At 44.7% G+C, this 26,520-nt stretch overlaps 1 protein-coding gene across 3 annotated transcripts; it reads right to left on the reverse strand.

Moving 5' to 3' along the window:
- Positions 1-25,672, reverse strand: LOC115466236 (cholinesterase-like). 3 transcript variants are annotated; one of them, XM_030197372.1, is made up of 4 exons: positions 25,652-25,672; positions 6,714-8,239; positions 2,496-2,662; positions 1-225 (listed from the first exon to the last, which is right to left on the reverse strand). In XM_030197372.1, exons 1-4 carry the CDS (start codon positions 25,652-25,654, stop codon positions 203-205), a joined length of 1,719 nt encoding a protein of 572 aa, XP_030053232.1. In that variant the 5' UTR covers positions 25,655-25,672; the 3' UTR covers positions 1-202. The 3 variants fall into 3 exon arrangements, with proteins under 3 accessions (XP_030053232.1, XP_030053233.1, XP_030053231.1); XM_030197373.1 differs by lacking the exon at positions 25,652-25,672 and adding an exon at positions 24,449-24,541; XM_030197371.1 differs by lacking the exon at positions 25,652-25,672 and adding an exon at positions 24,388-24,455.
- Positions 25,673-26,520: the final 848 nt, after the last annotated feature.

Raw genomic sequence — 26,520 nt, forward strand, 5'->3', positions numbered from 1 at the left:
TTGACAAAGTTTTCTTGAAATAATTTTATTTGCACTGAGTTGAATCTTCCCCCCATTCTTAGAATACACAACGATCTTGTTTTCAGGAAATTTCACAAGCTCAGCTGTCATTGCTGGTTGTGAGATTAGGTCCAGGCCTTTCCACTTGCTGTAAATCTGTCGCCTATGTAGCCTGACCCCGGATCCTGTGGGGGTGAAGGGGTCACTTGTGTTCATCAGCATGCCCTGTTATGTGATAATGATGGAGAATTAATCACACACCGGAAATTAAAATACATGGCAGAACTTGGGATTGGAGCTAGATTCAGTAAATGGCGTACGAAGTTACGCACTGTTAAAATAAGCGTTCAGAACCTGTTCTATAAAAGTTTTTACCACTAAGCAACCTTTGTAGAACAGCGCTTAGCGTGGATTTCTGCACCCAAGTTTGGGCGTGAAGATTATGCCGATTGTAACCTGATGTAAATTCTCATGCTCAATTCTTGGCAGCTGGACAATAAGAGACCCTGTTCTATAACATTGCATGCAAATCTTGGGAACCCCCCTGACCTGCCCATACCCATCCTATGGCCACGCTCCCTTTTGAATTGAGTCTGAGACAATTCAGGTGTGCAGTGTTACAGAACAGTAAAAAGGCACAGAGCCGCTACAAGACAAAGCCAGGCCCATGGCAAACACCCCGCAAGCCCCCCCCCCTCCAACCCTGAGCAGGGGGCTGCTTACTTACTTAATACTTGTCCCCTGCTCTTGTGTTCTGAGACCGGCGTTAACTCTACTCTGCCACCACAGGTCCTTCTTCCTGCCGCGTTCCCTCCCATCTATGCGGAAACAGGAAGTACTTCACATAGGAGGCGGGATGTGGCTGGTACAGCAGAGTTAACGCGATAACCTGGCACTGCGGCACACAGAAGCAGGAGATTAATCAGCTTTGCTGGTGCCAGGCAGACCACCCCCCCTTAGAGGCTGGGCCTGGGGGAACCTTGTCCCCACTCTCAGCAGCCCTACAAAAGACAGATCTGCATGTAAATCCTAATTAGTGACAGCCAATTAACGTCAATAATAGTATATGAGTGAATCTGGGATCCATGCCCAAATTTGGGCACCCTTTATAGACTCCGAGGGTTAGTGTTCTTAATATAAATTCCATAATATAATGGAAACTCAGACTGGCTGTTATCAGTATTCAACTGTATTTAAATTGCTCTAGTGCTGCTAAAGTATCTGCTCAGCCCGCCTCAGCACGATCCGATTATTGACAGGGCAGTCCAGGAGTCTGGAAAGAGCCGACATTTACCCAGTTAGCAGCAATTTTCAGTCTACTAACTGCATAACTACCTAGATAGTAGGCTGTCCTAACTTTACCTGAGTACTGGTCTGAATATGCCTGGTAGATGGATATGTGCCAGTGGCTGCCCAGTCCCCCAGTATTCAGTGTCGCATCCAGGTACAGCCCAGTGCTAAATATTTAGGTACAAAATGACTATGATGGCCTGCCTCATTCTAGAACTCATATGCGTAACAGCCTGACACACCCCTGACCCACGCATGACACTCACAGGACCACACACCACTCGGAGTTGTGTGTGAAACTGCTAATTAGTGCCAGTTGTACCAATTAACACCAATTACAGCCAATAATGAAGGCCAATGAGCAGCTAATTAATTCATTAAGTTGCATGTGCAACTGACCGTATTTCTATAAGTTACACATGCATACTAGTCAGAAATTTGGGTGGGCAATTTTCTAGAATTAGGGGAAATATGCGCACAACACACAATACAGTGTGTGACAGTGGCATAGGCAGAAAGTTTTAACAGGGAGCCTGCGCCCCTCCCCCTTACCTTAAAATCACCTGCTCCGCTCCAGTCTTTGCCCAGGCAGCGGCAGCGGGGTTTTTTCTGTGACCTCTACCACCCTTCACAAAACAGGAAGTTGTGTCAGAAGGGGCAGGACGGTTCACAGAGAAATGCAGGCAGCCCATGAGTACCAAACTGGAGGGAGATTACTTTAAGGTGCAGGCGGCGGGGGGGGGTGGCAGTCTGACAGGGGGTGCGTACACCACTGGAGTGGGATTTGTAATCCATGATTCTATTCATTGAAATCTGTGCTGCAGGTCCCATAATACATCATGAAGAGGTTGGCAGAAATCCAGGACTGGTTTAAAATCTCCCTCCTGGAACTGGGTAACTTGGAAACTCTACCCTTGTGGTTAAAGTGTTAGGCTAAGAACCAGGGAGGCCAGGATTGAAATCCTTCTAACCTCAGGCAAGTCACTCCATTGCCTCAGGTAGACCTTAAATTGTAAGTCTTGTTAGACAAGGAAATAACTTGTGTACCTGGATGTAACTCATGAGCTCAGATTTGGAAAAGTCAGGTAATTAAATCTAAAATTCAAACCTACATATAAGAAGGAGTGGAGACAGGAACATGCAATCCACCTCAAACATTTAGCAAAATCTAATGTATTTATTGATAGGTGACTAGGGGTTGGTACCTGTGTGCTTAAGGACCAAAGGGAAGTAGTAATCCCAGAACTTGCATTCTTCTGCCTTCAGCTTTTTCTTCGTCTTAAATTTGTCTAGCTTTATTGACAGATATTCTTGTGTTTCGCTGGTGTAAACAGGCCATATCTTTTCACTATCCTCTTTGCAGTTGGGATCGCTACAAGTGGAATAAAAACATATAGAGAGAAAATACTTAAAATACATCATTCCTCCTCCAGGATAAGTTAATTTCTGTATTTCTTGGTTATTATGCCCAGAACATAGTGATACAGAATCTTTGCATATTTAACTACCATGCAATTTCCCAACGAAGACCTTTCAAGAGACCACAATAGCCACCAAGGCTTTCCTAGCATTTGTGACTGGATTCTGACTTTGAACAAATCCTACCTGGAGCTTGCCTATCAATAGTGAAAAAGCCTTTTTCGGTTCACCAGTACTTTAGCATAAAATTGATATGGACATAAATGATCCAGCTAATGTCAAGTCCTTCTCTTTAGTTGCCAAGAAGTAATTAATGGGAAATCTGATATCCCAGACAGACTTCCTCAAAAACTGCTCTCAAAGTCATCATAATGTGGTGTGCCAATATTCTATAAAATTCTACCAGGAACCCATCAGGTCCTGGGGCTTTAGTTACCACCATTTTCTTAATGACTAATATCTTCTCCTGTCCAGATATCAGGCATTAAATTTATTCAAAATTTCTGGATTCAGATGAGGCAAATGTAACCCCCTCAAAAAATTCCCATTACTTCCCTGCATTCCCTGCCCCAGCTGAGTAAAGTTTACAATAGAAGGTGTAAATCCTTGCACTCAAAGCTGATGTAGAACAAGTAAAAGTGAATCAATTTTTTACTCTTTCAAAAAGTACAAAGACTAGGGGACACTCAATAAAATTACATGGATATACTTTTAAAACAAATAGGAGGAAATATTTTTCCCTCAAAGAATAGTTAAGCTCTGGAGCTCTTTGTCAGAGGATGTGGTAACAATGGTTAGCAAATCTAGGTTTCCTGGAGTAAAAGTCCATAGTCTGTTATTGAGATGGACATAGGGGAAGCCACTGCTCGTTCTGGGATTGGTAGCATGGAATGTTGCCACTAATTGGGTTTCTGCCAGGTACTTGTGACCTAGATTGACAACTGTTGGAAGCAGGATAACCAAGCTAGATAGACCATTGGTCTGACCCAATATGGCTATTCTTATGTTAAGTTGGAAGTGGATCACAGCACTAAGCGTTATTTGATAAATAGCGTGCAACTTAGAGCAACACTGATAGGATAGCGCTGCACGTGGATTTTTGAATTTAGTCCTAAGCATCAATTCTAGAACAGCACTTCTGCGCAGAATTTGCATTATCGAATACTAGCATATGGGCGCAAGCACTTATGTCAGCTCAAAGACTGGTGTGAGCGCTTGCGCCTAACTGTAGGCAGTTGGAGACGTAACTGCAAGTGCTCTCTAATATGTGTGCACAAGTCCTAGACATGCCTCTGATCCTCCCATGCCCCTCCCTAGCTCACACCCTCCTTGCAGGTGTGCGCTATGGATTTTGGTCACACATTTTATAGAATAACGATTAAGGTCAGCTGTGCATATAATGGCTTATTAGTGTCAATTAGCATAAGAACATGAGAGTAGCCATACTGGGTCAGATTAACGGTCCATCTAGCCCAGTATCCTGTTTCCAACAGTGGCCAATCCAGGTCACAAGTACCTGGCAGAATCCCAAATGGTAGCAAAATTCCAGAACCCCAAAAAGTAACAACATCCCAGAATCCCAAAGAGTAGCAACATTCCATGTAGAACCCCAAATAATAGCAAGATTCTAGAATCCTAAAGAGTAACAATATTCCATGTAGAACCCCAAACAGTAGTAACATTCCATGATACCAATCCCAGGGCAAGCAGTGGCTTCCCCATGTCTATCTCAATATCGCCAAGTAACACTACTTTTATTAGTTAACATCAATTATCAGTTCATTATATTAAGTTAAATGTGCAACTGACTTGATTCAATACCTTGAGCACACAATTTTCTGCGCTGTCTCTAAATTTGGGCATGCAGGTTTATGGAACTGGGGGGGTGGGTGGTGAATGTGTTTATTGGTGTACTATCAGGAAGTCATGCACATTCGTCTGAAAGAGTTCATAATCTTTGCCAACAGGTTGTGCTGCTTCAGAAGAGTGCATGATATTGATGGCTGTGAGACCCCAGGCGAGGGTTATGGGGTGGCCCTGGGAATAACTCAGCCACACAAGGTGTATAAATGTGAAAATAAATGTTACCTCATAGACCAGGAACCTCAGATGCAACAGTTTCTCTGGATTAGCAGTAGTCCTAAATAGGCCTCTGGCTAGCAAGCCAAGCAGTTTGTGGCTGGTGGGGGCTGCCCTGCCCCAAACCCAGCCTGTAAATTCTCCAGTCTTTTGAAACTCAGGTTTGGCCCCAACCACACCTCGGCAAGGCTTACAAGTCTTGACAATATGCAAAAGTTGACTTACCTCTGCGAGGTCACAGCAGCTAACCACTTTCAGTAAAGACGTAAACATGGGCTTCAGTTTTTCCTTCCCTGGGCCTCCTTAACCTCAGCCTAGCCCTGCCTTTTACATTCCCAGGTATTGACTCCACCCCTCACAGCTCACTTCCTCCTGAGGCGGTATCTGTGCTCTTAAGGTGGCCCAAGCTAGTTAGAGAAGGACTTTTCTTAAGGGTGAGGGGCAGTGTTCTGTGGCACACAAAATTTGTGGGTTTTTTTTTTTAATTTATACATTTGAAAATACAATCACAAGTATACACTTGTTAAAGACTCAAGAACATTAGCAAGTAAAGAAGTAAATGAAAAATAATCACACAGGAAAGTAACTATCATCCTCCTTAGACCAGAAAAAATACAGAGGAGAGATCCAGAAAATCAAGGAGAGCAAACGGAAATCTATAACATCTCAAAAACTTAACATGAGGCCCTGATCTCCCTTTTTAACCTGTAATGCCTGTAGTCCCAATACAGATCTAAGATGGTCTTCAACTGTTCTAGCAGAAAAAATATATATTTCACTAGATTTAATATATAAAATATTAGCGCTGCAAAAATAGCACATGTGGGTATTGTATAAGCTGCGCCTTAAGTTAGGCACAGTTTGTAGGATTAGTGCTTATGGCCAGGACTCGCACCTAACTTTAGGCGCCGCTATTTGTATCAACTGAAATGTGACACAAATCCTCACGACTAAATTAGGCACGCTTCCCCCTTATTCTCTGAACCACCCAAGACCCTCCCATTTCCATGCCCCTGTTTTAGACCTGTATGTAAAATTTACACATGTACACTTTAATTAAATCCAATTAGCGCTAATAATTGCTTGTTAGGATGCCAATTACCAGTGTTAATTGGCTCATTATTCAATTAAGTTGCGTGCGGACCTGAAACTCCATATCTAGAATTGGGGGGAATATTCTTAAGTGTCCCGTCTCAATGCTAGAACAGCCTTCCTTCTCTACTGCGTGTTTTTATGCACACCCAGACACACTGTGCACAGAAGAGTGCTTGAGCATTTCGAAAATAAAGTCTAAGAACAGCATTCAGATCTTGTTCAAAAACAAAAGAAGACAGTAAGCTAGTTTATTCAGACACACCAGGTGTATTTTTGGAAGAAGAGAAATAGGGACACAAAATTTTGTGGGATTTTTCTCCTGCTCGTTTTCATTTCCCAATGAATCAGAGCTGCCAAGGGGGCCCAAAGTTTGAGAGTGAGATTTGAAGGATCGCCACACAGCCCCACCCACTCCGCCTCCTGGTTCCAAACCCTACCCCCCCCCCCCAAATTCCGCAGCTGTGGTGCCAGCAAGCCACCTTACCCTCTAGCAGAAGAAGATGCCTAATAAATGTCATCTCTTGCTGCCACGGGACCAATCTCATGATAAGAGCTGTCAGATTTTGAATCTCTTATCATGAAAGAAGTCCCAGGACACCAAGAGATGTCAGGGCAAGGCAAAAATTTGTGCCAACCTCCACCTTGTATTCTGGCACCCCCAAAGTTCAAGGTTTGGTTACACACATGATACAAACACACCTTGATCTAACCATTTTGTGACTGCCTTACAGTTATGTGGAGAAGGTCAGACACGCCCAAGCATGTTCCTGCAGTACTGTGATACCAATGGTCTCTCGAAATTACTTGAAATTCTCACGAAGGAGACTTACCCAGTCCTTGCAAAGTTGGCCCAGGCTTTCATCACCTTCCTGCTTAGCTTCTGCTCAGCTTCACTGTAGTTCTGTTTCCCATCTAAAGGTGTCCCAAAGAAGAAAGGCAGCTCTCCAGTGTGTACGACACCCATCCACTCTGGCCATGGTAGCTGTGAGAATCGATGGTCAAACCGGTACATGAATATCTTCAGGCCTCGTTCTGCAAGCCGTTGAACCATGTCGACCAAGTGACAAAGGATAAATTCATCACCGAACATGTGACTCAATGCATCACGATTCATCTTGGGGTCCTTCTCTTCTTCCCAGTCTGTATACTGGAAGAGTGCAGATTCCATCCCAAGCTCTCCCGCCTTGGGGAAGAGTTTCTTCACATTCTCCTCATACTGAGCCCGGGTGATGAGGCTTTCGTTGAATGGGCTAAAGCCAGATGCCCAGTACACTGTGAAGATAGTCCCTTCATTTCTGACAACTCCCGTCAAGATCTCAGATGACTTGAAATGCCCCAGTTCCATCAGCTTCTCTGGTGTGTCTGTGAGAAAATCCCCATCAACTGTGGGTGCGAATTGTGTCGGCAGAACACTGTCACCTAAAGGGAGGGAAAATAGCTGTTTGGTTATTTCTTGAGGGTCCTTACTTTGAAGGCATGTTATGATTTCCGTGTCATTGGTGGTGGGACATTCAAGTAGGTTGGCAAGGTTCACAGCTGTAGTCCTTGCTTCCTTCTGAGTGACTGAAGCCCATTTAGCATTGGCTGAGCCACTTCCCATGATGGCCCTAGTGAAGAAGGGGTAACTTTTAGGAGAAAGGACATGAAAGTTCACTGAAGCACCTCCAGAACTCTCGCCAATGATCGTGACACTTTCAGGGTTGCCTCCAAACTGTCCGATATTTTCATGGACCCAGAGGAGAGCCAGCCTCTGATCAAACAAACCAGCATTTCCTTGTATGCCCTGGTTCCCTGTCAATGCCAGAAACCCCAAAGGCCCCACTCTGTAGTTAAAGGTCACTAGAATCAAATTTTCAGCCTCTACTAGATACCGGCCATCATAGATATCGAGAGATGATGTCCCAGATACGAAGCCACCACCGTAGAACCACACCATGACCGCCGCTGCCACAGGCCGGGGCGATGGTACCCAGACATTCAGGTAGAGGCAGTCTTCACTGAACTCTGTGTTTGCATTCCACATCTCACTACCCACAAAGCCTGGGAAAGTGGTATCGCAAATCTGGTAGCAGGAGTGTCCGTATTTGGTGGCATCCAGGACTCCATCCCAGGGTTTGCGTAGCTCTGACTTCTGGAATCTAAGGGTCCCTGTTGGCGGTTCTCCATAGGGGATCCCCAGGAAAGCTGTCACTGACCCTGAGTGTGCTGGTAGTTGAAGTCCCCGCACTTTTCCTTGCTTGGTTTCCACAAGTGTCTCTTCCTGAGCCCACGAATGAGAGATGCACACATGAAGGAACAGGATCCAAACATGAATGTGGCCGAGGCCGTGTCTCCTGTCGTACCACATCTTGGACGTCTACAACATAAGAGCTCACATCAGAATAATCTTAACAACAACAATCATTCTCGTAATATACCTCCTTTGAACCACATGGGAAACTTACGTTCTATAACAATGAAAGTAAATTATGAAGCGGAATGAAGACATATCCTTATTTACATTAACTGGAAGCAAGGCTACAAAATATCGATTAAACCTCAGATTGAGGATAATGAAGCAACAGTATCAGATATCAGGTTTGGGGAACTGAGGCAGCCAGCAAGTTCCTAAAACCTGGGATGTCTACAAACTTCCAAAGCTGACAGCGCAGAAAAAGTAAATTGAAAATAAAAAAGATGTTTTTATTCCAGCACCTTTGGGTATTCAGAGGTTCAAAGAGATAAAAGTGACTTACTCCGGGGGATCCAAGGTGGCGCCGGACTAGGAGGACGTGTCTCGAGTCCCTCCAGCCCTATGTCTTTATTTAAATATATAATAAAAAAGAAAAACAATTGCGGGAGTCGAAGGTGCTCACCCACAGAGAACGGAGCGAACGTTACTGTGGTGGCATGTGGCTGATAGACGCTGTTTCGGGGAGATCAGCAGCGGGGAGTAGCGAGGAGTGAGAGAGAGACCGCGCCTGCACGTGACGTGTGCAGCGCGAACCCGAGTGAGAGGAGCAGAGCAGCAGGGGCGGATGGACGGGCTTGAAGAGTCCTGCATGCGGAGAGTGGAGAGCTGGTGAGGGGAAGACAGCTTTCACGGAATTTTGGAGCCAGGAGGTGTGGAGAAGTCGGAGGGCAGTGGCTGATGTTATCAGAGGGCTGGGGCCCAGCAGAGTTGTCTTCATATGGAAATGCAGAGAAGATGCTCAGTCTGAGCTGCAGAGCAGAGGGCGGAAAGGATGAGCCGGCTGGAGAAGCGAGAGGCTACTATACTGTTGGGAGAGAAGGTGTGGAGTGCTGCGGGCAGTGAGTTCTTGATTTAAGGCCAGCACTGAGGATAATACTGCCTGGACCGGAGCTCAGCTGTGGCATTTTGAATTGTGCATTGGAGAGAAAGGTCCCTGGGAATGCCGCCGAAGTAGGGTTTGGACCGTTTCCATTTTTCAACGGAGCAAGGAAAAATCACTCGGTGGCGTTGAAGGGGGTAGAGCAGAGTGCAGCAAAGATGGCGGCAAATCCGGCAGCAGTCGGGGAGGAACACGATGGTGAGAGTTTGGAGTCAGGTGAAGGTGTGAAAAGGGAAATGGTGACTTGGTTTCAAGACCTGAAGGCTGATTTGGCAGGAGTTTGGCTGGATATACAATGTGCCCTCAGAGAAATTAGGGCTGACATTCGTGATTTGGGACTGCGAGTTGGTGAGATCGAGGAAGGGATGGACAAGCAGGACTTGGGGAAACTGCACAAAGTGGTACATGAGGAGACGCGGGAATTGCAGCAACTCAGGAAGCAGGTGGAGGACCTGGAAAATAGATCACGCCGTAATAACTTGCGTTTTAAGGGAGTACCTGAGTTGGATAGGTCTGGCAATTGTGCAGAAGTGATTCAAGAACTGTGCGGGTTAATTTTAAATTCTGAGGATGGAAGTCATGTACAGGACTTTCGTATCCAGCGAGCACATAGGGTGGTTGACCCGTAGTGGGATTCTCGACAGAGAGACATTGTGGTGAGCTTTGCAGATTTCCCCTTGAAGGAGCACATTTTGGCCAAAGCCAGGCAGCAAAAAGAGATTCTTTGGAAAAATTGTAAAATTGAAGTATTTCAGGACTTGGCTTGGTCTACATTGCAAAAACGTCTGTCCTTAAGTGAAACGACAAAATTTATGAGATCAAAAGGGATTAAGTATAAGTGGCTCTTCCCGTTTGGGATGTGGCTAACAGTGGATGGCAAATCGCGTAAGGTCAAGACTCCAGATGAGGCATGGTCAGCATTGCGATCCTTGGGGTGCAGAGATGTTCAATCTCAGACGGAGATACGGGAGACTGCCGGAGAGCCCAGAACGGATTCGGCATGGCAGAAAGTGGTGAATCGAGGGAAGACTTCTGACAAGCAAGCTTCCTGAGGGAATGCTGAGTTGTGTGGACTAGTGGTGATTTGCATGAATCAGTGGGGGGGCTGAGGGGGGGAATGTGGGAGGTTTGAATGTAAGATTTGTGGATATAAGCAGAGTGATGGGAGGGATAGGGATTAGCATTTTGAAAGGTTAAAGTTCCAGAAGAGTGAGTGGATTCCTAGGGAGATGGCTGATTTTCTGGCAGGAAGATCAGTTACAGGGGAGGGGAGGGGAGGGTTGGGGAGGATGGGCAAAGGGATGGGGATACAAGGGAGCAGAAGGGGAAGGTGTTGGGAAATGGGGGAGGGCAGAGAACGCTTGAGGGGAAGGTGAGGGGACAAGGGGAGGGGGAGGGGTGGGAGGGGAGGGGAGAAAGGTGATGGGAACATGGAATGTGAATGGGTTAAACAATCAGGGGAAACGTAGTAGAGTATTTAAGGAGCTGGGTAGGATGAGGTGGGATGTAACGTTTTTGCAAGAAACACGTTTAAGGCCGAGGAATATTCACTTGCTAAATCGTAAGCCTTTTCGGGAAGTGGTGGTACATCAGGGATCAGAGCCAAAGAAGATGGGAGGGGTGGCAATTTTAATTAGACAAACTTGAGCATTACGTCAGGCGTGGGGTTTTTTGATCTCATTAATGGGTGGTCGGGAGGACGTGTCAGACCAACTCCCAATTAGAGGGAATATGAACTTTGGGCCGGGGAATGAGAATGCAAGCTTTGCGCGGTGGGCTGAAAATGGGATCATCTTATTGCAGCATATATTAGATGAAGAGGGCAAAGTGAAATCATGGGAAACTCTCCTGAGCTCAGGGAAAGTAGAGCAAAGAGATATGATGGCTTACTTGCAATTGCGACACTATATAGCTTCCTTGGAAAGAGAGGCCCTGACCCCATCTTTGGGTATGAAACTAGAGGAATTTTTTGAGAAATTTAAGGGGGGGCCTGTCGATCTCAAGATTGCATAAAGCCATCCAGCTGCATGTTCAGGGGAAGATATTTGCAGAGCTTACTCAACGGTGGGCCAACAATGTGGGCAGGGGTATAGGACCAGTAAAATTAGTAAAAAGAATCCCTGAGATTTCGGTTAATGCTACACTTCGGGAATGCCAATTTCGAATTATACACAGGGCCTATTTTACTCAAGAAAGGCTGTTTAAGACAGGGGCGATAGATACCTCTGTGTGTTCTAAATGCAAACAGGGGGTGAACTCCTTCTTTCATTCCTTGTGGGAATGTTATAAGACCCAGGTTTTTTGGAAAGGAGTATTTAAGTATTTGGAGAACTTATTGAAATGCGTAATACCAATTTCTCCGAAAGCAGTATTACTGGACTATTATGAGGATTACCATTTGACCAATAGACACAATGTTTTACTGGTTCGAAAGGCGGGAATTCTGGGGAAGAAAGTGATTTTAGGAGTGTGGGTTGGGGAAGAAGCACCTTCCTACTGGGTGTGGAGGAATAAGTTACATGCTCTGATGACTCTGGAGTGTCGCTATGCTAGGTCTACACCCAAACGGAAAAAGCAATTTCAAGCAGTGTGGGGAGAATATATTGCTTCCCTCCCACATAGGGCCAGAAGTCTGGTGTTGAATCCAGGTTAACAGCAGAAAGGGGACGGTGAGGATGCTCTGTTATGGCCGGGAGAGGGATAGTTCAGGTTGATATAAGTTTGAGAATGGATTGGTGGACCTTCCCCCCCCCCCCTTTTTTTTCTGGGTGGCTGGTTGTGGAGCACCTTGTCTCAAATGGACCTGATGAATAAGGAATGGAGAGGAGAGGTGGGCTAACAAATAACATAAGAACGATATGAGATAAGGGTGTTTATTCGCTATATGGGATAATTTCATTGTACATGTCAGATACGATAGGACGGGCTGATCTGGAAGATGGAGTTATATGGAGACGAGGATGTTTGATGACTTTCTGTGAGTATAGCTTGGTGAAGGATTGTCGGACAGGGGTGTGGGGAGGAAAGGGTGAAGATCAGCATTGAATTTGTTTGTAGAACATGTCAATGCAAGACACATTTATAGCTGGTACAGGTCACCAGTTAGAGATGGCTTATATGGTGACTGGACCAAGCGGTTTTGTTACGATTTGGCACACAATTGGCGTTTGCCAGTTATCACTACTGAGGGAGGGGGTTGGGTTCACATGTTTCAAATCTGCTGATGGACAGTTTCACCTTCATTGCAGGGAAGATATGTTTAAAGTTTGTATTCTATAGGTAAAAGAAGGTCGACACATTGAATAGTGGGGTGGGGATAAACGGTTAAAAATTGGATGACAGATGTTGCATTTTAAATCAAAAGACTGCATTTGTAACTATGGGTTATGTACCTGCAGAATGTGGAATGTTTCTCCTTTGAGTTGTCATCAATAAAAAATGTTGCACATAAATTAGACAAACTTGTGGATTTGTGAGTAAAGGGGTGTTTAGAGATTCTAGTGGACGATGTGTGGGTCTTAGAGGGTGGCTACAGGGGCAGGAGGTGATATTGATTAACATTTTTTCATAAGCTAACAGAAGAAATCTCGGGATTTGTTAGGGGGCAAGTTGTGGTAGGTGGGGATTTTAACATTGCCCCAGATGCAAGGTTAGATCATTCGACAGGAGGAGGGCAGCAGAGTGGGCCTGGAAGGAAGGCATTGTTACAATTTTTGAAGGGGTTGGAGGTGGTGGATTGTTGGCGGTTGTTGCTTGCAGTGCAGCGGGATTATACCTTTTATTCACATGCAGCTCAGACGTATTCCAGGATAGATGGGTTATGGGTGCGTCGTAATGGATGGAATTTGGTGGGGGCCGCTGAGATAGAGACCATTTGCGTTTCTGATCATGCGCCAATGTGGATTAAATTACTCGGGCTGGGCCAATGCAGGAGACAAGGGGTCTGGAGACTCAATGCATAGGAACCAACTTTTCAAAATTATTGGGGGTGCTAAGCCCAATGGAAATGACCTCTCCCTGAACACATACAAGGAATTTTTCTCAATATTGGGGGTGCTCAAGCACCCACAGCACCCACAGAGTTGGCTCCAATGACTCAATGAATCATTGCTTGGGGATGAGAAAGCGCAGGAAGATATACAACGTGCTATTCAGGAATTTAGACATTTTAATGACAATGGGGAGGTCAAGGATGGGGTGTTATGGGATGCTCTGAAAGTGGTAGTGAGGGGTGTTTTGATAAAGGGGGGGTACGTAAGAAAAGGGAAAAAGGCCAGCTGTCATTGACCTTACAAAACAGGTTTTTGCACTTAGAACATGTGCATAAAAGGAACCCTACACTGCAGGTATGGGCAGATCTAAAACAAGTGAGGGGGGAACTTGCACAATTACAGATGGCAGAGGTGGATTTCATGAGAGTAACGCTCAAGCAACAATATTTTGAATTTGCCATTAAATCCAGTGCCCAATATTGAATGGTACTATGTAGCAGCTCAATTGAGGATGATTATGGACTGGGAGAGGGGGATAATCAAGCCTGCCAGTCAGTTGGAGCAATCGTATACCCCGCATAGGGCGTTGAGCTCTTATTTGTGGACTACGGAAGGAGTGGGAGTGATTTTGGCAGGTATACAGAACCCATATGTGAGGCATTTGATGAAAGTGTGGGGAGGAGTAAGAAGGAAATGGGGGGGGGGCAGTATGATGGAGTGTCAACACTAGCATCTTTGAGATGGGAACCGAGGTTTGAGGCAGGGAGAGAAAACGCTAGTTTTGTGCAGTGGGCGCAAGCGGGCATTGTGAATTTTTGGGCAGTGTTACGGGGGGGGGGGGGGAGGATGAAGAGTTTTGATACATTGTGTTCTATGTATAACTTTACAGGGGGAGGTAATTTTCCCCATATACAGATTCAACATTTTGTGGGGACATTGGATTGGAAGGGAAGGAATCCACAGGAGAGAGAAAGTTTGGAAAATCTATGGCTATTGTTAAGGAGGGTTCCCAGACCAATATCAGTGATATATATATTTTTGAGGGGTTATGATTCTAGGCCATACGGGTTTCAAGGGGCTTGAGAGGAGGATTTAAGTTATCAATTTTCTGAACAGGAGTGGGAGGTTATTTGTGGGGAGGTTCAGAAAGCTTCAGTATGTGTTTTGGTGCAGGAAAATGCTTATAAAGTTTTATCCCGATGGTATTACACACCTGAGAGATTGAAGAGGATGTACCCCAGTGCATCAGATTTATGTTGGAGGTGTGGTTTACAGAGGGGTTCCTTTATACATATTTGGTGGACATGTTCTGGGGTGGTACATTTTTGGGAGGATGTTATGAAAGCATTAGTAAAGTTAATTGGATCATCCTTGGTGTGTACTCCTCTGGTGTGCCTATTGGGCCTACATAATGAGAGGGAATCTTGGGAGGAGAGGAAATGGTTGCGCTGGGGGCTGGCAGCAGCTAAATGTCTCATTGCACAATATTGGAAGAGGGTAGATCCCCCAACTCTGAGTGACTGGAAATGTAAACTGGGTCAGTTAATACAAATGGAGAGATTAACGGCCTATCGCAGGGAGGGGACATGGCGGCATAAAGGAAGATGGGTTCATTTACAACAATGATTGTCAAGTATTTAGGTTAAGGGCATCTTATATGAGGGGGGTGGGGGGAGGGGAGTGGGGAGGGAGGGGGAGAGAGAGTGCCCCAAAGAAACATGGGACGCTCTCAAGTTGTGTTAGGGTTGCTAATGATTGGAGTGCGGGGGTGGAGGATGTTGTATTTTAGGAGTACAAGGTTTAGTTGGGCAGTGGGATTTATTGTAGTGGTTACAATGATGAGTGGGTTTTAGTTGTAATAGTATAGGGGTTAAGTACTTATGAGCCACTGCGTGGGCAAATGTGAGCGAGTTGTGCTCTTGTTATAGAGCTATGCAAAATAAAAAATATTTGAAAGTGAAAAAAAAGTGACTTACTCCAAACTCACAAATAGAATCAGTGACAGAGCCAGGGATTAGAACCGAGGCACAAGAAGATAAAAGGTCACACTAAGGTCAAATACACCCTGGATTCTATATAGGTTGCCCAAATGTGGGCAACCAGGGCAGATGAGCATACAAAATAATTAGTTAATGAGACGTCAACAATTAATTATTGACATTAATTGGCAACAATTTAGAGTTGCTGCGTTCGGCACCTAACCCTTACCGTTCAGTGAATCCAGACTGCCCCAATTTGACTGCCCCTATCGGACCGACCGTTCACTTGTCTATTAGATTGTAAGCTCTTTGAGCAGGGACTGTCTCTCTTTGTTAAATTGTACAGCGCTGCGTAACCCTAGTAGCGCTCTAGAAATGTTAAGTAGTAGTAGTAGTAGTAGTAGTTGCGTGCGCATCTGTCCTAGGGGCTATTATATAACATCCAAGCCTAACTTATACACTATGCAACTGTCTATGGGAGAAGCATGGACAGATCAGGAGGGTGTTCCCAGAAGCGAGGTGCAATGTTATGCAATACTATAAAAGAGATGGCTGAGGGGGTTATGATTGAAGTCTTCAAAATCCTGAGTGGAGTAGAATGGTTAAAAGTGAATTGAATTTTCACTCTTTCAAATTATATGAAAGTACTTTTAAAACAAATGAGGAAATATTTTTTCACTCAACGAATAGTTAAGCTCTGGAGCTCTCTACCGGAAGATGTGGTGGTAACAGCGTTTAAAAAAGGTTTGGACAAGTTCCTGAAGGAAAAGTCCATAGTCTGTTATTTAGGTGGACATGGTGGGGGGGAGCCACTGCTGGCCCTGGGATTGGTAGCATGGAATGTTGCTACTCTTTGGGGATCTGCATGGAATCTTGTTACTCTTTGGAGTTATGCCTGGAATCTTGCGACTCTTTGGGATACTACATGAAATCTTGCTACTGTTTAGGGTTCTAAATGGAATCTTGTTACTCTCTGGGGTTCTACATGGAATGTTGCTACTCTTTGGGGCTCTATATGGAATAATGCTACTCTTAGGGGTTCTATATGGAATGTTGCTACTCTTTGGGGATCTACATGGAATATTGTTACTCTTTAAGATTCTGGAATCTTGCTGTTCTTTGGGGTTCTGCATGGAATGTTGCTACTATTTGAGTTTCTGCCAGGTACTTGTAACCTGGATTGGCCCCTGTTGGAAGCAGCATACTGGGCTAGATGGACGATTGGTCTGATCCAGTATGGCTACTCTTATGTAAAGCGTTTGCCCAACTGACGTAAATTAAGTGCCAAATCTAATTTACAGGGCTGTATTGTAGAAAATGCAGGGAGCTTAACAATAGAGGCATTAATCCCAGCAAACTTTATCTTCTCTAGATACCAAAACCATAGCGCTGATCTGCTTAATTGATCGCAGTTGGAAAAAAGACGCTGTTTTCTGACAGCCCACAAAAATTTTTTATATGACTTGCTCGATCGATGGTTTTGGTGCCTAGTGAAGGTAAAATTAGGTGCCAGCATTTACACCAGGTTTTGGTGGGCATGAATGCTATCGCCCAAAGTCAGGCGCAAAATGCACATTAAGCTAGTTTTTTTTTTAAGAGTGCTCTGCGCAGATTGTCCTTTATAGAAATCCACCTTAGTATGTCTCTTCTCAGCACCTCTCTTCGGGCACTCATTTAGTGAATCTGGCCCGTAGAGTCCGTGACAGAGGCGAGGACTAAAACCAGGAAAGGATTGCATTGCTCTCCTAAATAAATCTCCAGTTACTGTAACTTTAAGTAATTCTGGGTGTAGAATTATCGGGAGTGGACAAAATCAGTCCTAGCCAGCAGCCTCAGCATGTGCAAACAAGTTATCAGATAGGATCCAAGTCCATGAATTCAGCAGAAACACTTTCCACTTTAACCCTGAGATCCCAGAAGAGTTGTTAAACCAGCGGTAAAGGTAGAGTCAATATTTAATGTTAATATCAATTGAAATCAGAGATCCATGTGCAGAGTTCAATCATAGTACTCCATTCCCCATCGGTCATTAAAAAATCATTCTGTCAAGAAATGGAGCTTCTTCTGGACTAGTTTCAGCTTGGACCGGTTCAGCAAATGAGACAGATAGATTAGTGGTCTGAGCCTCCTTTCAGATGATATCTGTGTATATGTCTGTCTCCCAACTGTTCTTAATTTTATATATATATATATATATATATATATATATATATATATATATATTATATTATTATTATTATTATTATTTTTGTAATATACTCAGTTACTGCAGAGTGTCAATAGATAAGGAAGTTGAGGATGTGTTTCTTCTATTTTTTTTTTTTCTAAAAGCAGACTAGGTAATACGGTATCCACCGGATTCTGTAGAGTGCAACTTAAGTTGTGCAAGCAAATCCAGTCATATTCTATATTTGCATGCACAACTTAATTAGTTAACAAGCCAATCAGCGCTGATAATTGCCAATGAATAAGCAATTATTGACACTAATTGGCAATAATTAGAATTTATGCACACAACTGAGTAAGAGTATTCTATAGCGTGATGCACATAAATTCTAAGTCGCATAGTTGAAAAGGGGGAGTGGCTGTGGGAATAGAATAGGCAAGTCATGGGCGTTTCTAAGATCTATGCGCGTTGTTATGGAATACACCTGGTTCACTCGTAATTTAGGTGTCAGCATTTACTCCAAGTAAAATGTGGCGTCAATGGCTGCAACTAAATTTAGTCATGTCAACAGGCGCTCAGTGTATTCTATAAACCAAGCGGAAATTTAGGCTTATTCTATAAAGTACTTAGACTTTTTTCATTTCAGTGCCGATTGTTTAGGAGTGATATATAGAATCTAGTCCTATAGGTGTGCTTGTAGCCTGAAAATCAATTTTGCATATGTTAAAATGACCCAAAAGTTCCTGCCACCTTCTTGCTTCCTCTATTGCCTCATTCCTAGCAGATTGATCCAGAAGTAGAGGGTAGACAGGAGGAACAATTTAAGTAAAAAAGAGAAAAGGGCCCCCTTACTAACATGTATTTGATTTTGCAGTTACCACGCAGTAGCTGCAAACGGATATAAGAACATAAGAGTAGCCATACTGGGTCAGACCAATGGTCCATCTAGCCCAGTATCCTATTTTCCAAACAGTGGTCAAGCCAGGTCACAAGTACCTGGCAGAAACCCAAATCGTGGCAACATTCCATGTAGAACCCCAAAGAATAGCAAGATTCCGGAATTCTAAAGAGTGACAAGATTCCATGTAGAATCCCAAAGAATAGCAAGATTCTGGAATCCTAAAGAGTAACTTGTATTTGATTTTGCAGGTTACCACTGATCTGGGATCCACACCAAATTTTAGGTACCCTTTATAGAATCTGGGGTTTAGTTCTTCAAATTTAGAAGATATTAAGTGGACCTACGCTAACTGCAGAAGTGATGGTTAAAGTGCGGTGTCTGCTATCTGACATGGAGGGGCATTTTCGATATGACGTCTAAGAATATGGCCATTTTCGAAACAGCAAAACATCTTTTTTTATTTTTTGAAAATGGTTATTTGCTAGATGTTCTTGTGCTCTGTGCGTTTATCTTTTTGGTCCATTTTCGAGAAAACAAAAACACGTCCAAGTGAAAAATGCACAAAATCAAGCCATTGGGATGTAGATGGAGTTAGCATTCTTAGTAGACTGGCCACACAGACATCCAAGCAGAGTAATGGGGCACCCTAGGGGTACTGCAGTGGACTTCACATAAAAGCTCCCAGGTACACATCCTACCCTTACTTTTCGGTTGTATGGTGAGCCCTCCAAAGCCCTCCACAAACTTACTGTACCCAACTATACACCATTACAGTAGCCCCTTATGTTTGCAATTGTCACCTATATACAGGGCCACCGAGAGGGGGGGACAGGGGGGACAAAAGTCCCCGGGCCCGGGCCTCCAGGGGGGCCCGGTGCCGAGTCCGTGGATGCTCGCCCCTTTGTCCGACTCCTAGGTCCCTCCCTCCGTCCGACTCCCAGGGCCCGCCCTCCGTCCCTCCCTCCGAATTGCAAAAGCGATCTTGTTCTTACTTCTTCGGCGGGGGTTTCAGCGAGAGCAGCACGCAGACGCAGTGAAAAGCATGCAGGCTCCCGCTTCAACCTTCCCACCTTGCGGGACCAGAGCTGAGAGACAGACGACGAGGGAAGGCTGAAGCGGGAGCCTGCACGCCTTTCCCTGCGTTCTCTTCTGCATGCTGCTCTCGTCAACCTCCGACGAAGTAAGAACAAGATCGCTTTTGCAATTCAGAGGGAGGGACGGAGGGGGGCCTTGGAATTTGGTCGGATGGACGGAAGGAGAGGGGGGCCTTGGATCTCGGAGGGAGGGAGGGAGTTTAGTAGCGCTATAGAAATGATAAGCAATAGTAGAGGGGCCTTGGATCTCGGAGGGAGGGGGGAGGCCTTGGATCTCGGAGGGGGGCAGGCCTTGGATCTCGGAAGGGGGGGAGAAAGAAGAGATTGCTGGACAAGAGGGCAGGGCAGGGGGGAGAGAGAAGAGATTGCTGGACAAGAGGGCAGGGGGAGAGAGAAGAGATTGCTGGACAAGAGGGCAGGGCAGGGGGGAGAGAGAAGAGATTGCTGGACAAGAGGGCAGGGGGAGAGAGAAGAGATTGCTGGACAAGAGGGCAGGGGGGAGAGAGAAGAGATCTCTTCTCTCTCCCCCCTGCCCTCTTGTCCAGCAATCTCTTCTCTCTCCCCCCTGCCCTCTTGTCCAGCAATCTCTTCTCTCTCCCCCCCGCATTGGGCATTGGGGAGAGAGAAGAGATCGCTGGACAAGAGGGCAGGGGGGGAGAGAGAAGAGATCGCTGGACAGGAGGGCAGGGCAGAGGGGAGAGGAGAACTGCTGAACATGGATGGATGATTGGAGGGCAGGGAAGAGAAGAAATGTTGGACAAGGATGAAGGGAAGGAAAGACAAAGGAAGGAGATGCACACGGATGGAGGGAAAAGGAAGAAAGGAGAAATGCTGGATATGGATGGAGGGGAGGGAAGACAGGAAGTACATGCACATGGATGGAGGGGAGGGGAATGAGGAGAAATGCTCAATTTAAGGGCTGGATCGGAACACTTTCAGGACAGATGCCGAAACTTGAGGAAGGATAGGGACAGGGCTACAGATGGTAGACAGGACGCATAAGGACACAGGAGGATGGTGTGAGAAAAAATATCAAATGGAAAGAAGACACTGCATAAAACAGAAGATGGGACCAAAGCAAATAGAAAAACTATGATCAGACAACAAAGGTAGAAAAAAGTATTTTATTCAGAATTTATTAATTGGAATATGTCAGCTTTTGGAAATGTGTATCTGTGATATTTTTCATGTAAGTTTCAATTTTTCTAGTATTGCTGCATGCTGAGTCTGACTTCTTGAGGTAACTTTCTAGTTCAGTATTTTGTCTTCATATTTTTTTATTTCTAGTTCCTTGTGTCATATCTGTTGCCATGTGTTTTTCATGTGTGATCAAGGTACAGTATTTTGCTAGTGTGTAGTATTTGCAGCCCTTTTTGTTTTGTTTTTCATTAGGTTGTGTACTGGTGTTTTAGAGCCCGGTGTAATTATACTGCTGCCTTTCCACGCATAAGGTTGTAGTTTGTCCTGTCCTTGGAATTAGTGCTGTTATGCTGTTATGGTTTGGTAAGGTTATGAGTGGGTTTTTGCACAAGTTTGTGTATAGTGTTTTGCAGTGGAGAGATTGTGTTTTGGCTTTACTGCGATGGCACCAAAACATCAGAAAAGGTGTAGAGCCTAAATCATGACACACTACCTCTTGAAGGATCTACATATAGTGCAAGGGCCCGGCAGTGAGGGGGCGGGGGGGGGGGGGCAGGGGCGGCCTTGTCCCGGGCCCGGCCCAGTCTCTCGGCGGCCCTGCCTATATATGGGTACAATAGATTTTTGACAGGTTTTGGAGGACTGGCACATTCCATCACAAGTGTTACAGAGAGGATTATGGGCCTGGGTCTCCTTCTCCACAGTGCACTGCACTGACCACTAGGTGAATCCAGGGACCTGCTTGGTGCTCCAATAAGACTGGCCATAACATCTGAGACTGACATAGAGATGGTATGTACTGGAAGGAGGGCCACTGGGGGAGTAAGGTGGGTCATTGCTTTATTCCTCCAGTGATCATCTGATCATTTGGGGTACTTTTTTGTGGCTTAGTCATTATTAAAACAGGTCCAGACCAAACTTAGTTTTAGTCATAGACTTTTTTGTTTTGTTCCATTAAAAACGTCCAAGTCTTAGGAATGCCCAAATCCCGCCCTTAATACGCCCCCTTGAGATTTGGATGCATAGTAGATGACGGTAGATAAAGACCTGTACAGTCTATCCAGTCTGCCCAACAAGATAAACTCTTAGCATAAGTTTATCTTAACTACCTGCAAAATGTCTTATTCTGCCCATGCCCCGCCCCCTAATGCCAAATACCATTTACATCTTGTTTAGTGCATGCTGTCAAAATAATGCAAAACCCATTACGACTTATCTACAGTAGTGGTTACCGCATGCTAATTCGCGCATTAAAGTTGGAATTCAGTAAAGGTGAGCCTGACATTGGTGCCAGGCAGAGTGGTGGAGGCTATTATAAAGAACAAAATTACAGAGCATAAAACCATGTGAACCTGCAAGATGGGAAGAGCGCAAGACAGAGAGCAGGATACTTGAAATCCCAAAACTGCTCATTCATTCTGCTTCTATCTACCCCCAGTGAAGACTGTTACCAACCAGCCTGAGTTGGAAATGCTGCTGGTCTGCTTCCCCACCTTCCGAAGGTCCATCAAGTCAAGCATCCTGTTTCCAACAGTGGCCAATCCAGATTACAAGTACCCGGCAAGATCCCCAAACAGTACAATACATTTTATGTTGTTTATCCTAGAAATAAGCAGTGGATTTTCCCCAAGTCCATTTTAATAATGGCTTATGGACTTTTCTTTTAGGAAGCTAGCCAAAGCAGTTTTAAACCCCGCTAAACTAACTACATTTGCCATATTCCCTGGAAGGAAGATTTGGGAGAGATACCAGTGCTAAACATGGTATTCAAAGCTGATGAGTCAGAGAAACTGAATGAACGTGAAGATGTAATGGTGCAAATTGACAAATTGAAGAGTAGCAAACCACCTAGACTGGATGGTATTCATCCCAGATGACTGATAGAATTGAAAAATTAAATTGCAGAACTATTGTTAGTAATATGTCATTTATCTTTAAAATCAAGCATGGTACTGGAAGATTGGAGGGTGGCCAATGTAACTCTGATTTTTTAAAAAGGTTCCAGAGGGGATCTGAGAAATTATAGACTGGTGAGCCTGACATCGGTGCCAGACAAAATGGTAAAGACTATTATAAAGAACAAAATTACAGAGCATATTCAGAAGCATGGATTAATGAGACAAAGCCAACATGGATTTAGCGAAGGGAAATCTTGCCTCACCAATCTACTACATTTCTCTGTAGGGGTGAATAAAAATGTGGATAAAGATGAGCCGGTCTATATTGTGTATCTGGATTTTCAAAGGGCGTTTGACAAAGTACCTCATGAAAGTCTCCTGAAGAAATGAGAAAGTCATGAGATAGGAGGTAATGTCATATTGTGGATTAAAAACTGGCGGAAAGATAGAAAACAGAGAGTAGGGTTAAATGGTCAGTATTTTCAATGGAGAAGGGTAGATAGTGGGGTTCCCCAGGGGTCTGTGCTGGGACCTCTGCTCTTTAACAGTGATCTAGAGATGGGAATAACTAGTGAGGTAATTAAATTTGCTGATGACACAAAGTTGTTAAATTGCAAGAGGACCTTAAAAGATTGGGAGACCGGACATCCAAATGGCAGTTGACATTAAAAGTGAGCAAGTGCAAAGTGATGCATGTGGGAAAGAGGAACCTGAACTATAAAGGGAAGGGAATGGGACTTGATATACCACATTTCTAGGGGTTTGCAACTACATTCAAAGCAGTTTACATAATATATACAGGTACTTATTTGCACCTGGGACAATGGAGGGTTACGTGACTTGCCCAAAGTCACAAGGAGCTACAGTGGGAATTAAAACCAATTCCCCAGGATCAAAGTCTGCTGTACTAACCACTAGGCTACTTGATGCACGGTTCCACATTAGGAGTCATGGACCAGGAATGGGATCTAGGTGTCATCGTTGATGATGCTTTGAAACCCTTTGCTCAGTTTGCAGCGGTGACTAAGAAAGCAAATAGAATGTTAGGAATTATTAGGAAAGGAATGGAAAACAAAAATGAGAATATTATAATGCTTTTGTATCGCTCCATGGTGCGACCACATCTTGAATACTATGTGCAATTCTGGTCACCACGTCTCAAAAAAGATATAGCGGAATTAGAAAAGTACAGAGAAGGGTGACAAAAATGATAAAAGGGATGGGACAACTTTCCTGTGAGGAAAGGCTAAAGAGGCTAGGGCTGTTCAGCTTGGAGAAGAGGCAGCTGAGGGGAGATATGATAGAGATCTATAAAATAATGAGTGGAGTGGAACGGATAGACGTGAATCACTTGTTTACTCTTTCCAAAAATACTAGGACTAGGGGGCATGCAATGAAGCTACAAAGTAATAAATTTAAAACACACTGGAGAAAATATTTCTTCACTCAATGTGCAATTAAACTCTGGAATTCCAAGAGAATGTGGTAAAAGCGGTTAGCTTAGCAGGGTTTTAAAAAGTTTGGATAATATCCTAAAAGGAAAGTCCATAAGCCATTATTAAGTGGGAAAGTTCACTGCTTATTTCTAGGATAAGCAGCATGAAATGTATTGTACTGTTTTGGGATCTTGCCAGGTACTTGTAACCTGGATTGGCCACTGTTGGAAATAGGATACTGGGCTTGATGGCCTTTCGGTCTGTCCCGGTATGGCAACACTTATGCTCTTATGTTCTTAAGGTACCAGGATGATCCGTGCTAAGCTTGCATTCTATATGGTTTCTGTGTCAAGCACCCTTCATCGAATACAAGCGTAGTGCAGATTTCACACCTAAAATTAGCTCGACTTATCTGCAGTAGGGCCCATACAAATAAAATGGGCCCTGCTGCAGATAACTCAAGCTAATCTTTAGTAAAAGACCCCCTTAGTACTAGAGGATACACCAACTGCCTTCTGCTGACATCAACAATTTTCCCTAAGGCATTGCAAGGTCTATCACATACCCCCTCTGCTTCTGAATCCTTTTCAGAAGCCATCTAAGCAGAGAATGGTTTGGTCACTTACCGGTGCCTTTCTCTCTCCTCCTGTCTTCTGATAGCACTAAAACCCTTTATATTCTATTTACTCAGTGATATGTTTACCCAAAGACAGACCTATCCTCTTCCTGGCTCTTTCTCTGCTGACTCCAATCTTTCTCTGCTGTGGTTGCCTCACATCCCCTCCTATTATTTGGCATCCTCCTCCACACACAGTGCAAAGACCACAGACAAGGTACAAGACCTAAAATGACTTTATCCCATCGCAGGAGAAGGAAGGAGCAGATTTGCCAAGCAAAGGTAGAGAAGAAGAATGAAGACCTCTTGTCATCACAGAGCAGTGGCGTAGCCAAGGGTGGGCTGGGGTGGGCCCAGGCCCACCCACTTTAGGTTCAGGCCCACCAAGTAGCAGCACACCTATAATGTGGCTGGCAGGAACCCCAAGCCCCAACAGCCAAAAACTCCCAACAACTGTTTGCTGCCGGTGAAAATCTGCTATTTAAAAGGTATAAGGGGGAGAGGGGGTGTTTGAAAGACCATATGGCATGCAGGCGAGAGAGGGAGAAACCAAATCACTTGTAGGACAAGGTGGAGTTCTGCCCACCCACCTTGGGTCCAGGCCCACCCAAACTTGGGTGTCTGGCTACGCCCCTGTCACAGAGCCACCAAGGGGGATTCTTGACAGGGAGATTTCAAGATACGCCCACAGCCCTGCCCCACGCCAAACAGTCCCTCCAAACAGCCTCACCCACTCCACCTCCTGGCTCCACCCTCTGGTTCACCATCATTCCACAGACTGTGGCACCAACAAGCCACCTCCCACTCCGGCAGCAGGAAGCACCTTAATAAAACATCATCTCCAGCTGCAAAGGGACCAGCCTTACAATATGAGTTATGAGATTTTGCAGCCCTTTTCACAAGACTGGTCCCCCGGCAGCAGGAGGGGAAGGCTGCTCAGTAGAAGTTCTTTGCTCCCCAGTGGGAGTGAAGGAGATGACCTGTGAAAGTGGGGGGTCTCCTACTGAATGCAGGAGACTTGTCAGGTCTATCTCCATGGCTGGCAAGGCAAGGTGAGGGGGTTTATCTCATCCTTCAGAGAAAGGGCATCTGGCTATACTTAACAGCCACAGGGGTAGTAGCTGCAGAGCCTAAGAGGCTGCAGATGGTCTGCATTTTGCCCCTCTCCCAAAATTTGAAAGAGGGGGCAAAATGCTATGCTTACCTCACTTACCATGTTGCACTGGCCCCGCAGAAGGTTCAGGAGTCAATTGATTCTGGTGATGTGACTTCACAGTTGGCACAGACCATGCCAGTGTTGGTAAGGCTGCAGTATCACAAGTTGTGCTACCTGAAATATGGTTTGGGGGAGGGAGGATTATCAACTCAGAAAGGGTTTCAGTAAGAGTGATTGAGCAACAGCTTCACGATGCCAGAAACCCAACAAATATCCTCAGAATGCAGAAAACAAGAACAGGCCAGGGACTGTCATAGGGTTGAAAAGCCAAACACCACTAGGTCACTAACATCCCCTAGACACATACAGTGATAGCATAATCATCCCTCACGTACACACACACATGGTCACCAAGACAGAGGTACAGCACCAGCCATGCCTATGAAAGCCAAGAAAAAATCTACAGTGTAAGACCAATAAGTAAATAATAAGTAACCCCCTAGAGTTTTTTAATGGTTTTTCAGCAACCTTTTGGAATTTCAATGTGAAATTGTATAGCTTTATTTGTTATTATTTTATTTATTTGTTACATTTGTATCCTACATTTTCCCACCTATTTGCAGGCTCAGTGTGGATTACATAGTACCGCAGAGGCGTTTGCCATCTCCGGTGGAGAACAAACACAATGTGATGTTGTGATCTAATAGGTTCGTGTGTTATAGACACATTGGGGAAATGTAGAGAAGAAGAGTTATGCAGTGTCCATTACAAGCTTTGGTTTCGTTGTGTTGCAGGGTTTTGGCACTTAAGTTGGGTCGGTAGGGTATGTCTTTTTGAACAGGTTGTTTTTTAGTGATTTCTGGAAGTTTAGGTGGTCGTACATTGTTTTCACGGCTTTTGGTAGTGCGTTCCACAGTTGTGTGCTT

Source organism: Microcaecilia unicolor, chromosome 3 (genome assembly GCF_901765095.1).
Source record: "Microcaecilia unicolor chromosome 3, aMicUni1.1, whole genome shotgun sequence".
NCBI classification, from domain to species: domain Eukaryota; kingdom Metazoa; phylum Chordata; class Amphibia; order Gymnophiona; family Siphonopidae; genus Microcaecilia; species Microcaecilia unicolor.